This window comes from Ursus americanus, chromosome 17 (assembly GCF_024610735.1).
Source record: "Ursus americanus isolate L20-20 chromosome 17, mUrsAme1.1.p, whole genome shotgun sequence".
NCBI lineage: Eukaryota > Metazoa > Chordata > Mammalia > Carnivora > Ursidae > Ursus > Ursus americanus.
The window spans coordinates 24652625-24667012 of record NC_142143.1 but is presented as its reverse complement, the minus strand read 5'-3'; the positions used below and the strand labels follow the sequence as shown (position 1 = coordinate 24667012).

Genomic DNA, 14388 nt, shown 5'->3' with positions numbered 1-14388 from the left:
TTAACATACCTGACCATCTCCCCAAACCACCGGCCCTTCTAATTTTTATTGGTTTTGCAGAGCTAATAACTAATCTTGACTAGATCTGTAGAATGGTATCAGCAGAAAAATAATGATTGAAGTTATTAAACTTTCTTATCCACAATCCCTTTTAGTATCAACTGTTATTTAAGACTTCAGTTTTTCTACAATAATATGTCTGCTCTGTTTGCCCACCTTTTCTTTAGTGACCTGTGCCAGGAGTCTTCATTTTTTAATCTTGGAGAAGGGTAGGTACAGGTTAATGAATGCTACTAGAAGTTGTCTGCTTGAAGTAAAGTGCTTTCTTCTTTTATTCATTTCCAGGAATTAGAAGCTTATGTAGATGATATAGATGTGGACAGTGATTTCAGAAAGGATGATTTTTATTACTTGTCTCAAGAAGACCGAGAGAGACAGAAGCGTGAGCATGAAGAATCCAAGAGGGTGCTCCAAGAATTAAAGTCTGTGCTGGGATTTAAAGCGTCAGAGGCAGAAAGGCAGAAGTGGAAGCAACTTCTATTTAGTGATCACGGTAAGCACTGACGTCAGAATAAAAGGTTATTTTAATGTAGGTGATTCTTTTTTCTTGAACTATGAATCTTATTTTAGCTATATAATTCTTACAGCTTTAATTTTAGGGATTTGTCAGCAAGTATAGTACTTTTTCTTCTAAATACAAATCAATATGATCAATAAAAGAATAGGTATGTAATCAAATTGGGAATATGAAATCATACTTTTTCATCAGGTATTTGATGTTTTACTAAATTTTATTTGGAATGGGCAGCGAGTTGAAAAAATTAGAGTGTTTTCAAATTTAGTGAATTTGAGATTCTAAACTCTGTTCTCTTCATGTAGATATTATAAATACCTCAGTGAAGCACCAAATTAATAACTCTGTGTTCACCATTGAAACAAATGAATTAAGACCTAGGCCAGTTAGCTACATCATTGAAGTTACTTGTTTTGAGCACTTTAGTAGATGGGAGAAGAGGAGGTGCTTTTGTGCACACTGTCTCCATATTTGGATATTGACAATACTGACGATTAGCATTAAACTCCTTTAAGTTTCCCACTCTTCTTTTTTTTAGTTGGATTTCATGGGAGGAGAGGGAAGGAATGAGGGGAAGCTTAATACTTGACAATATCAAACTAGCTAATTCCTAGTTGAGAACTAACTTCTGTAGATTTCTAAGTGGGGAGAGTGGGATTCCCCTTTTTATAGAGTACTTATATGGAGCCTCAAAGTCAATTGCCTTCTTTTCACTAGAAGTTTATAGATTACCTGTACTTCTGGAAAGTTCCTCAGGTTTCTCTTTTCTTCTCTTAGGAGCCCTACCATTCTCCCTTGTCCAGATATATGTTTCTTGATTTTTATCCTTCCTCTTCCTATTGGCCCCCTTTATAGCCCAGGTCCTTATTAGACTGTGCTCATATATTATAGTAGTCTCTTAACTGACTTCCATTTTCTTTTTTATTGTGTAAACTCTACCCCCAATGTGGGGCTCAAACCATGACCTCAAGATCAAGAGTCGAATGCTCTGCTGACTGAGCCAGCCTGGTGCCCCAGCTGACTTCTGTTTTCAATACCCTTTTCCTCTAAACTATCCTTAGAAGATAGCTTCTAAGCTAGGTTCTATCCTTGCAGGCTCCCTCCAGATTGTTCTTAAACAGGAGTACATTGATAATGGTTCTCTAGCTTTAAAGTTCTCCCTTTCCTACTGTATTAATTCTAAACTTTTTTTCCTGGTTTCAAGCCTATCATATGAGTCCATCATTTCCAACTATATTCCCTACTCTTTCTAATATAGATATCCTCTGGTTATATTTATCTAATTAGACTATGGTTCCACAAGCTTATTATTTTTATTCATGAAAAACATTCATGCTGGGGTGCCTAGCTTGCTCAGTTGGTAGAGCATGCAGCTCTTTGGGGTCATGAGTTCAACCCCCACGTTGGGAGTAGTTTACTTTAAAAAAAAAAAAAAAAAAAAGCTTAAAAAAAGAAAAACATGCATGCTGATCTCTTTATACCAAGAATTCTGTCTTTTCCACCAAGCTGCCCTTTCCACCAGTTGCTCGTCCATGAATCTGAGGGGCACTGAAGGGAATTGGAAGAAAGTCTTGAGCAGCAATATATGTAGCAGATTAAGAACTTTTCAGGAGCAGCAGTAAAAAGTAAAGTAAAGAGTTCCTGCAGCCTATTTGTTCATATGTTGGGCCTACATGAATCAGAGACTATTATGTTTTAGGCACTCTTGTTTTCTATGCGTCCAATGTTTTTGTCTCTATAATGAAATTACAATCTCTATCAGTAGGGGCTTTATTATCCCCCCCAGTGTTCACTCAGCAAAATATTCATTCAACAAGTAGTTTCTGAGGCACTGTTTCCTGCTGAGTCCCTAGTACATAGATCAAGAGACGAAAATCCCTGTACTCCTGGAGGCTCACATTGCAGCAGGGTAAACACTTGATCCTCCACTTGTACCAATTATATGTCCTATTTAATTAGCAATAATCAAGGATATCAATCAACGTCTAATCTATGTCGCATTCTTTAAGAACTAGATTTATCGACTAAAAATGTGTAGGAAGACTGAAAATAGCATTGTTTATAATCCTGTATCCTTTTTATTGTTTAGTATTTTCTCCATGTAGCTTTAAAATTATCCTGTTGACAATATGGGCAAGGATATAACAATGAAAGAAATGTGTGTCTTTTTTCAGGTATGTGCTTCTGGTAGTTTACATCTGAAAGGGCAGTAATGCTGATTTGATTTTGTTTGTGAAAATAAGTAAAAAGCTGCTTATACCATAAAATGCTTTTTCCATGAAAAATTTCAGTACATCTTCCAGAGTTGTTTTCATCTCTGCCTACAGGGGTAAAGTCCGAATGGAATTAGAGAGGGATATTCTACACTGGAACCTGCTGTGGCCATTTTTTTCTGTTGTTGCTGCTTCTCTAGTGGAGTTACTGCAGCTTAGGGATCTGTTTCTTGGAAATGGACACCTTTTACAAATTATTTTTTTAAATAAACGCCAGATCTTCAAGAAGCACTTTTTTTTTCTTCCGTCATGCTTCCTAATATATTGTATTGTACTAACCCCTCATACTGGGAGGAGAGACTGCCTAGCAAGCAACCCACTGCCTACTAACATCAAGAGGGGCTAAATAAAACTTCATTTTCCTTGAAAGGACAACTTCTGCCGTATGGATAAAATATTTATGTATTATGCTTTGTACAATAGTTGATTTTGAATACAGATTTTGTTTTCTATTTTTCTGTGACATTACAAAATGTGTAGAAGTTATGGCTTTACTTCATCAGGGTCTTGTTAGGTGGTTGGCAAGTAAGTTGAATTGTGTGCATTTTTTTTTTCCATGCTGTTTTAACTTGTAAATATATATGTGCTGAAGATACGATTATTATCTGGATGACTTTAGGCCTTTTAACTGACACATTATCAGTAAAAATCATGCTGCTTATTCTTTCATAAGATGGTTCTCAAACTTTAGTGTGCATCAGAGTCAAGTGTAGGGCTTATCCCCACTCACAGTGTCCCCCTTCAGTAGGTCTGGGTGGGGCCCGAAAATTTGCATTTCTATCAAATAACGTGGTGGTAAGACTGATGCTGTTGGTTTGGGGACCGCACTTGGAGAACCACTGCTTTAATATTTTGAATAAGAGAATGTGTGAGGTGTTATAAAATCTTCATCAAAACCCCATCTCATTTCATTTCTTAGGCATTCTATCTCTTATAAAGGTCTCTGGATTTATAAATTTACATAGATTTTACTAGAAAGTTTTATTTAGCTTTTATTTATTGTTCTTTATAAGAAAAAACTACTGGAAGTTTAAAGTTTAAATCATTGCTGGGTCCTTAGTTATTATTTTTCTTTCTTTTTTTTCTTTTGTTTTTTTTTTTTTTTTTTTTTTCCTTGAAGCTGTGTTGAAATCCTTGTCTCCTGTAGACCCAGTGGAACCCATAAGTAATTCAGAACCATCAGTGGATTCAGATATGGGGACAGTTGGTAAAAATGATACTGAAGAGGAAAATAGTAAACCCTCCACAGCTGACAATGAAATAAGTAGTAGGACTGAGTATTTATCTGAAAACCCTCTAGATGGTAAAAATAAAGACAATTCTGCAAATGAAGTCTTCTTCCAAGGAGCTGAAGAAAGAGTGTGTTACCAATGTGAGAGTGAAGAGGAATCTCAGCAGGCAGATGTAGGTAGCCTGTCCACTGCCCATGCAACTTCCAGGGACTTATTACAGCCCTCCATTAAGCAGAGGCTGGCACGGCTCCAGCTGTCACCGGATTTTACCTTCACTGCTGGTCTTGCTGCAGAAGTGGCTACTAGATCTCTCTCCTTTACCACCATGCAGGAACAGACTTTTGGTGATGAGGAGGAAGAACAAATAATACAAGAAAATAAAAATGAGGTAGAAGAGAAGTAAGAACCATGAAGGATTTTAAATTGTTGCTTTTATGCAGGTGTTTTAGCTTCAACACTAGATAATCCACTGGAAAGGGAAAATGAGTGTTACGTTTACTATATATAAAGCTAAGATGTGAATTTACAGCAAGAACCCTGGTTGAACAACTGCTCTGAAAATAGTAGCTAACCTGTAAATGGCCAATCTTTTAGGAAAAGAAGAAGGTAAGGGCTCTTTTGAATAAACTGCTGTTCTATTTGCAGTACAACTGATTGATCTTGGGAATTCTTTAGGTACTTTTAGTAAGAAACAAATTTATCATTTCTTGCCAGAATTTGCTAAAATGACTGGGATAATTCTGTTGCAAGAACATTAACATTTAGTATGACTCCTTTTTACTGTATTCTCGCAGTAATTAACTGCAGCTATTATGTTAATAACTTGTTTGTATTTTATTTTTGTTTATACCAGTCTTAAAGATGCAGGTTCTGAATAAAAAAAAAATTGAATTCATACAATTAATGTGTACTGGGGTTTGGAACTAAAAAGTAGTGTCAGAAATACTGGGATTGTTACACGTTTCTTATGTTTCCTTGTTCATACCTGTATTTGGTAGTTAATTTTAAGATGTCCTAATAATCTTTAAAAGAAAAACATTGTACTGTTTTAAAAATTAGCCTTTCAATTATTTTTGTGTTTATCTTCTGGTCTTGTTATAACTAATAGGGAACGATGTCAAAGTGGGACCCCTATAGTCCAAGGCCCCATTCCCAACTTTGCAGAAAGTTCTTTGTTTAGGTTTGCCTACAGATAATTGGGTGCCATTAACACAAGCCAGTCACTTAAGCTGCTGATTTCTAACGTGACGCGACACCCTCTCCACCTTAATGAGATTCTGGAAACATCCTGTCTGCTTCCTGGAAAGCATCCTTGTCTCCTTAGTACTTCATTTACAAACTACCTCTTAAAAGAGGTTGCTTTCCAAATTGTCCAGTGTTAAATGATTACATTTTCAAAATGTGACATTTTCAGGAGTATATTGTTTCTTGAAACTTACAGCTCTTACACACTGACATAGTTTATAAGACATTACTTGGGGAAAGTATAGGAATAATAATTTATGCTGCTGTCCTAGAGAGGAGATTACATGATGAATATAGTAGATTATCTTTAGAGTTAAGAAATTATTCAGATTCCTGTAGACTTATAGCACTTTGAGTTAGTAGTTTTATGTATACCAAGGGGATTTTTATTTAATTTTTTCCAGTAATCTTTGGAAATTTATTTTTTAACCTGAGGAGAAACTTCGTTCTGCTTTATATGAATAATAAGAGACCCTCTTCTGCCTATTGCCAAAAATTCTGGGATTTATCCATAATTAAGCTCTTAGGATTATCTTAGGGTGGGCCCAGTTTACCACTTAGCAATAGTCAGCTAAATTTCAAGAAAAAACAAATCTTGTTTTGAGACTGACGACTGTATTCGTAAATAATAATACTTTCTTTTTAAATTACTTAGTTTGATAACTCCTTTTCTCCTTGGATTTAGAAGAAGCAATTATGGAAAAACTTGGTAATTTTTCTCGTAATCTGTAACCTTACACAGCAAGAATTAGAGTTTAATAACTTTAATTCTTTAATTGTATTATTTTTATTATAGCGGTTTGGGAAAAATATCTTCATAATATTTTATCAGTTTTATTCAGTGCTCTCTGAGGTGATACTTTTTAATTTTAAAAGACTGATTTTAATTAGGAATTCCTAATCTTCTAGCCTGATCTGTTTTATTCACTAGTTGTTAACTTAATTCCTTGAAAATTCTACTTGTTGAAACCATGATATAAGGATCTTGGGACTTTAACTGAAGCTTCTTTTTTTGTGTGTAGTTTTCAAAATTTCTTTCATCTTTTAAAATGCTTCTAGGATAAAATATTAAATTCCCTGTGAATATTCCTAATTTTCTCTTATAATAGTCTAAAAGTCAGTGTTTCTCAGTTTTTTTTATGGGGCACCTACCTTAGAATAAATTCGAAGTCTGATTTTTTCATTGCAGACTGGGGCCATACTCCCAATCCATTCTTAGTTGGTCATTTTGGAATGACACCTAAGTGATGTTTATGCCCAGTAAAATCTAAGAACCTCTCTCTAGGACTTTGTTTTTCTTACCATGAATACCTTAGGAAGTAAAAAAAAAAAAAAGGCCAATGTAATTATATGTAGGTACTCTTGTTTGTTACTTTTCTAAGAATATTTCACTTTTTATTATCAGGCTTTTGACTAGTCTTAATAGTTGCCATCCTCCTTCCAAAAGAAGCCCTCTGGAAAAAATATTTTGTGATGCAACGCTTATAATTGTGCTTTCCAGATTTTACAATGATATTTGGACAGGATAATTCTTGTTAGGAGTAATATCCTAACAGCTTTTAACGTGAACATTTCCATAGTTTATTTTACCAGGATAAACCTAGTACTTAATGTAAGAATGCATGAAAGAAGCTATTTGGGGCATTCTTGAAGACAAGATTTTTACCCTTTGCCTACAGTAAGGAAAGTCATGGCAGTAAATGATCTGGTAACGGTTGTCATAAAGGTTATTTTTTTCAGCTTTCATTAAAACCCGGCATATCTGGCATATCTGGGGCCAGACTCTTGCTGGTGTTTGATTTGTGATCCTCTGCTTATATATTTAAGTTGTCTGTATTATCTGACTTCATAAGTTAAGTCATTTTTAAAATTATACTTCATTAAAATTGTATGTTTGAATATATTTAATTAAGAACTGATGTATTGACTCAGGTTTGATTTCTCAAGTTACTTGGAGACTGATGTATTGACTCAGGTTTGATTTCTCAAGTTACTTGGACACTAGGAGAAACACATTTAAGGCAAATTTCTAAGGAAATTTAAGAATATGGCTTTAAGGCTTTAATACAGAAGGATAGCCTTGAGTTTAAATCTTAGATCCATCATTTAAAAGCTATGGGTGCAGGTGACCTAATAATGTCGTGGGGAATTTTTCCAGCAAAAACCAAATTCTCTGCATTGTTAAGTGATGTTGGTGAATTCTAACTTCTCAGAAGTAGTTAAAAAATAAGTGAAACTTTAGAGACTGAAAAACAAGATCTGGTTATAAGTATGTTAGTAAAATAGGTCAAAAAATTTAAAAAGTTTCTCTAAAAAAATAAATAGTAATATTCTGATTCACATAATAAAGGTGGAGAAGCTTTTGATGTTAAAGCATAAAAAGAATTAAGTTCTGATACATGTCACAAAATTTTAAGTCAATGGGGTGTTAATCAGAAGGGACCCTAGGGGTCATTTCACTCTGTGACCAACTTTTATTTATACACTGTAAGTAATATAAAATGTGAAATATATTGATAAATTATTAGAAATCATATGGGAAGAAAAGTTCAGCTGATTTAGTTTAATTGTAATACATTGTTTCTGTATCAAAACAAAACAAGGAAACAAGAACTTAAATGCCGAAAGACTGTAGATGCCAAGAATGAAAACCAGACAAAGCAAAGATTTATTCTTCCACTTCTATGGATAAGAACATATCTGTGTAATTCAAACTTCTATTAGAAAATGAAGCTACAAATCTAATGGAAGAGAAAATATGGAAAAAAGGCCCTAAGTACAGTAACAATTTACCATTGACAGGTAACTAATTGTGTGAGTTAATTTTCCATGTAACTGAGGCAAATCCATTTATTCTTAACTTTTTTTTTAATAGTTGAATAGGAAAATTTCTAGGATGTACCTTGTGCACTTTTTTCTAGAATATTTAGGATCTAATTTAACTTTTTCTTTGTCATCTTTAAGAATATTGGTTCCTATCACAGGGTGATAAACAGAAATGCACCCTCAGGGGCTCCTAAGATAGATGAGGTTCTGTATCCTTTTACTCTGTGACCCTGCGATGCTGTGCTTTTTGGGCTATGTCTCGTTTTCACAGTTTCTCTATCTTCCCTTAAAATCAGCTGTCATTTTTGCTGCTGTCTTGGGTGCCTGCCTCTTGCACTAGGCCCCTCATTTGCTGCTTCTAATCTGCCGTGGCCTGAGAAACCAGATTGCAAGCTTGCTAGAGTTGTGTCTAAAATAAGAGTAAGTAGACTGAAAGAAGGCTAAGGGGTGTTTTCAGTCAGTTATGTGCATGGACTTTGTGGTATCTGTTGGCTGCTTAGCATACTTCTGTTTGCCTCTTCATTCTTTACTAAGGATTTGCTAAAAATACTTGGTTGAATATGTGATTGCCATATATTTAAAGTATTAATTCAGTTTTTATATGTTGATGTTTCTAGGACTCTCCATTAATGAATTCAACTGTAAAAGAAAATGCGACTATCATCTTTATACAAATTATTGTGAATATTTTAGGAAAATGTTAAATGTTTTGTTCTTGTTGATTGTTCCTAGTATAGGACACAGACTGAAAACTTAGAGCATTATAAATGTGACTCCCAACTCTCTGTTCACCAAGATTTATATTCTAGAACTATAGGTTTGAGACTAAACATGCATGGCTAATTTACTAAGAACTGGCTAACTGAATATTTGGAGAATGACTCATTCTAGCTATCCGAGTTTTCTATAGAGCTTAAACCCCTTTAAGCATTAAAAATTTTTGGAATAATTTCTGAAGGTAATCCTTTTAAAACAGTATGCATTGCTGTCTTATTAAACAATATATGAAAATCATTTTAATCTTTTTTGATGGCAGAATGATCATTATTAACAAGTTATTATACTGATAGTCTAATTAGGCACTGAGAGCTATATGCCCTTTTACTAAGTGGCTCCATTCTGCTATGCTTTTTTCATTTTATCTTTGTTTTCTGTTAGTAGTTCTGATTCCTTCAACTCCTACAATTACTGCTTGCTTAAGTGTGTCCGTAGCAATGGCCTTTCTCCACCTTCGTAATGCTCCTTCTAGTCTGCTTTGGTTTTGGAAACCAGGTAACTAAGACAGCTAGAGTAATATATAAAGTAAGAGTAAATTGACTCAGTGAAGACTAAAAACTGGATTATACTTAAACGCATGGATTTTGTGGGTATCTATTACTCATTACCTATTTCATTGCTATCTTTAAAATAAGTGAAGTTACTAAATTCGATACCTGCTCTGAAAATAGAAGAGTTGTTATTGTACAAGGGAACCATTTCGTTTCCATACTTTACCTTCTCTATATTCTATCCTTTAATCTTTTGGCTCTGATTAAAACCAGTCCCTCAAATTAGCTTTTTCTGCAGTACTCTCTAAATTGGATACCACATACTTCTAAGAATCTCTTTGGCTAGTTTGGTTTTGTTTTTAGAGAGATGCATCTTCATTTCTGAAACATGAAGTAGGCTGAGTCCTGGGAAATAAGAAAACTATCATTATTGATATCCCAGAGAGCTGAGAAGTAATAAGATTTTTAGACTCTAGGCAGTTTTACCACAAAGAATTTATTCTTTGTGCAGGATTTTAAGACAGTATCTTTGTTTTCGCTCAATGAAATGTATGTTAAAAGCTTGCCAAAAGTTATCAGTGTTAGAGCTAATGATATTGACAGATCCTTGAATGACTAAATTCCCATTCTCTATTTTGCGTGTTTAAATTATCATTTAATATGTTAAATAAGCATGATGATTTTTCTCTCTTGAATGAAAAATAAACATGAAATTTGCATGTTATAATGTTTGCAAGTAAAATTCAAATCTGTCTAGAAAGGGATACCTGGCTTTGAATAACTTAGTTTTACCAATAGGCTGATTATGTTTTAGTCCATACATTGATTCCTCCATCCATCATATACAGGGTTATTGGAAAATCAGTCTATGGTCATGACTCATCACCTAACGTTATTCATATGCTACTGGAAGGGAATTATGATATAATATTCATTTAAAAATCGATGACCCAAACCCATTTCTTGAGTTGAGACTGCCATTACAGAATAGCCATGATGCCAAACCCTGGTTGGTGATACAAGGAGAAAAATTGTCCTTGAGTATAGTTGTGAGAGGAAAGTGATTCTACTCAGTGTAATTGCTATAAATCAAAAAAGAGGATGAACTGATTCCAGGATTCACATATACAAAAGCATAACATGAAGAGCTGATTTTATGAATAAGGAGTTGATTTTATGGAAATCCTAAAATGTGTGCTAAATTAAAATGCATATGGTATTTTTTAAATGGTGTACATTTTAACCTGTCAGCAATTGAGTTAATTTGTTTCGTCCCTATTTATTGAATTTCATTCGGCACGTGGCAAACATGTTATTGAAATACGACAGTATTTAAGTGGTGTGTACTTCTGACACACTATTTTTCAAAGTGAGTATATTCTGTGAGTCATCGTAGAAATATTTCCCCTCATATTTGTATCTTAAGAGTTTCTCAAGATAAGGGGTAATTCTACTGTTTTGAACTTTACATTTTCCACTTTTAGAGCATTTCCTAAAGGTTGGCTGCCTACAAATGGGTTTATTTCATCTTTGAACATCTTTTCTAAAACTAAAGCATGTCTTTTACAAGTTTATTTTTTCTGATATCCTAAGAAATTAGATCTTTTTTCCTCTCCCAAGTAAATTTAAAATTAATTCAATTTTTAAGTCAAAGTATTTTCTGAACAGTACTAGCACCTGGAAACGTACAGAAAACTCCAGAAATGCCACTCCCATTCCATAAAGATTGCTGTATGGTCCTGGTACAGCCCTGGAGGTCCATATGGGTGAAAAGTCCAGAAGTCACCTGAGCTGAAAGCACTCCCAAGGAGTTTGGTTTTGTTTGGGTTTGTTCTAGGTATGGTCCCAGGGATCCCAGATCAAACCAGGCCCCTGGGCCTATCCTAGAACCAACCTAAACTCGCGCATCATTCCTGGAACATCAAGAGTGTGAAGACTGAAGAGAACCTGAGGCTGACTAGACATCCTACGTTCACCAAAACTCACTTTTCTTTGTATGTGTGCCAACAGTTAGCAAAAATTGGTTGGTTAATCCTTCTAAAATTAGAGGAATAACAATGGATAGCAAAATAAAGTCTACCAGACTTTGACATTAAAGTAATTTATCGCAGTAGAAATGTGATGTGTAATATGGTTATTACTAATTGCTGGTGGGAGAATTGTTCTTGTAACTTATCAGATCTCTATCTCTATTTAATGGTTGAAACAATTTAGCCACCAAAAAAAAAATTTCTCCCCCGAAATTAATGTTTTCTGTTTTTGTTTTTCTCACTTTCTACTCAACAATATGATAGCAGTCTCATTTAATTGTACATAGTTTCTGAAAGGCATTTGGTCTTTGCCCTGTAACTCCAATGCTAAGTAATTTTAAACTTTTGTTTCTGGAGATCAATGCCTTTTTCTTTTAATCTTGAATCCACCATATTGCTTTGAGCTTGCTTTTTAGGTTCAGGTCTGGGAAGATCCTTAGCATCGTTTGTAGACACCAAGTCCCTTGTCAGATTCATTGTAAACTAGGTTTCAGAATCTGCTATGGTTGGTGGAAACAAGCTAGGATGATAGAGTGGAAATGGATTAATACCTCACAGATTGCTAAAGTATTTTGCAGAATAAGGTTTTTAGCAAGTTTCTTTATTTTTGTACCCTGCTGCTCTGGATTTTTAAAAGATTCTGACCTACTTGATTCATCAAGTGGTCTCACATCATAACTGTGACATTGCTATTTTACTTAATTTGAGGACAGGATTTCTGAAAAGGCATGTAAAGGCCCCAAATCCAAAGGTTATGATACACAATGGAAATATATACTTTTGGTAAAATGACATTTCAGTAGGTTTAGACCATGTTTTAAAAAATTGCAGACAAATCAGGGACTCCCAACTGTGAAAAGAGCCCCAAACTGTGCTGTTCCTCCAAGCCCTGTCACTGGAAAAAAATGGATCAATGAGTTATCCTATAAAATAGGACTGTGAGCTTGAGGCTCATTCTGCAGAATTCAACCCTGGGATTAGTTCTGTACTACATTCATCACATAGACGCTTCATCCCATAGATTCTATTATTTTTGCCTTTTAAATTGTACTATGTTTACCCTTTTCTCTCAATGTTTTCCTGTTTGGACAGTGTTTCCTGTTTGCATAAATCAAAACTATACATTAGTATATGTATTTCTTTTTGATAAAACAACAGCCTTTGGATCTAAAGATCTTTGGATTTTTATTCCTTTTAATGTCAAATGATTTAAATGCATTCACTGTCTTGTAAATTCACTCTTAATTTGTGCCTCAATTCTTCAGATTCTTTTTTTTCTAATGAACTATATTAGAATTAAATAGGTGAGCCTTATATTGGTGTCTTCCAAAATTTATGACGTTTTGCATTCACCCAAACATGAAAATGTTCTGATATCAACAGTCTTGTATCCATGCCCTAATCTGTGAGCATAGGTAACTATTTCTTGACATAGCATGAAATGTATGAACCCATCTTGTGTTTACTATGTATACAGTAAGTGTTCTCAGTATTTTGGGGGGGGGGTTGGAATTTGCATTCTCTTTTAACATTGTATGAACACTGAAAACAGGAGCGTGTGAACTATGGTCAGGCTTGTTTACATAGTAAGTTTCTAAAGTCAGTCTTCATTCTTCATTTAACACTGGAGTGTTAAGCTGTATTTTTTAAAAAATATCATTTAAGAATATTCATTCAGAGATACTTAAATTTTTACTTTTGAATACTTATATTTTATGTAGAACTGTAAATTTCCTACCCTACCTGAAGACTTGAGATTATAGCCTTTCTCATCAATACTTTCTTTGATCACTTGATACATTTTAGCATATCAAATTTTTAAAGGATTTTTATAAGAATGCACAGTAGGTTTGCATATGTCTGTATTATTGTTCCTCCTAAGCTTAACAAGTCTCTAATAAAATCTGTACTACTTTGTGTCTTCTGTGTGTGTGTTTTTATTCTGGTGTTTGCAACATGAATTAGCCAAAAGGTAAAAATTGTTTTTCTCTTCCTTTTATCTCTATTTTTCTTCTATTATAGTATTTTCCAGAATTTGTTACCATACCAACAAATGACAGCAGTTTTCTAGGGAAGCCATGGATTCATTAGTCTAAGTTTGTTTGGTCATTAAAGTGCCTCACATGAAAATTTATCAGAGTGAAAACAGCAGATGAATTTTAAAAGCTCGATTTTCACCCTTCTCAGTGACTGTCAGCCATCAGATACATTCTAATCATGTTACATTTGTTGACTTGTATGACCTTCCCGACAGAAAAGACATACTGAATTAAGAAGAAGGTTAATATGATCCAATGGATCATATTTTGTCCTATGTAACTGAATGAATGATTGGTCTGAACTTTCTAAGCTTAGCTACAATACTGGGAACATTCATGGTAACTCCAGAATGGCTCTGTAGACTGAATGCTGGTTAAAGAGAAAGTGGCCTTCCTTGAACTGAACTTTTATTTACCTATTTGTTTTACTATTACAAAAATGTATTTAACAAAAAAAAAATTCATTAAGAAAATGCCCACGACCTGATTTTTAGATTGTAGAAAAACAGGTGCTGTGGAGAAGGGACATGTGGAAGCAGTTGATTTCTTCCAGTGAACACACCCATTATTTATTTTCCTCTTATTCCCACCATTCAAATATCGTTCTTTTGCCCACTGCTTGCCATCTCCATACATTCATCTATCACAAAATTCAGAAAGGGACTGAACCCCCAGTATTTCTTGGACCTGTCCACCACCATTCAATTTCCTTCTTGTGCATAAATTTTTTCAACCCTTGAGGGTAAGCTTTGCTCGTGGTGTCTTGTTGGCAAGCTCAATGACGCTTCCAAATGGACTTGAACTGAACTTTTTAAATAGATAAGCCACCTCTTCTCAGAAAAGATTTGAAGCAAGAAACAAGCATTCATAAAGGCAGTTCTTGACATTTGGCCCTTGTCTG

The 14388-nt window shown here is 34.4% G+C and overlaps 2 protein-coding genes across 8 annotated transcripts in view; one reads left to right on the top strand and one right to left on the bottom strand.

The window, feature by feature from the left end:
- The window catches only part of VEZT (vezatin, adherens junctions transmembrane protein), a 69055-nt gene extending 55690 nt beyond the window's left edge, over positions 1-13365 (top strand). For 6 of the 7 annotated variants that reach the window (XM_045779716.2, XM_045779715.2, XM_087868849.1 and 3 more), the window contains 2 exons: positions 346-553; positions 3968-13365. In XM_045779716.2, coding sequence (XP_045635672.1) covers positions 346-553; positions 3968-4482 — 723 coding nt within the window. In that variant the 3' untranslated portion in view covers positions 4483-13365. The remainder of the gene's footprint in view (positions 1-345; positions 554-3967) is intronic. The other variant, XR_015727130.1, reaches the window with a different exon arrangement.
- Positions 1-14388, bottom strand: part of LOC123780684 (uncharacterized protein C3orf20 homolog) — a 172214-nt gene that overhangs the window by 46532 nt on the left and 111294 nt on the right. The window lies entirely within an intron of this gene.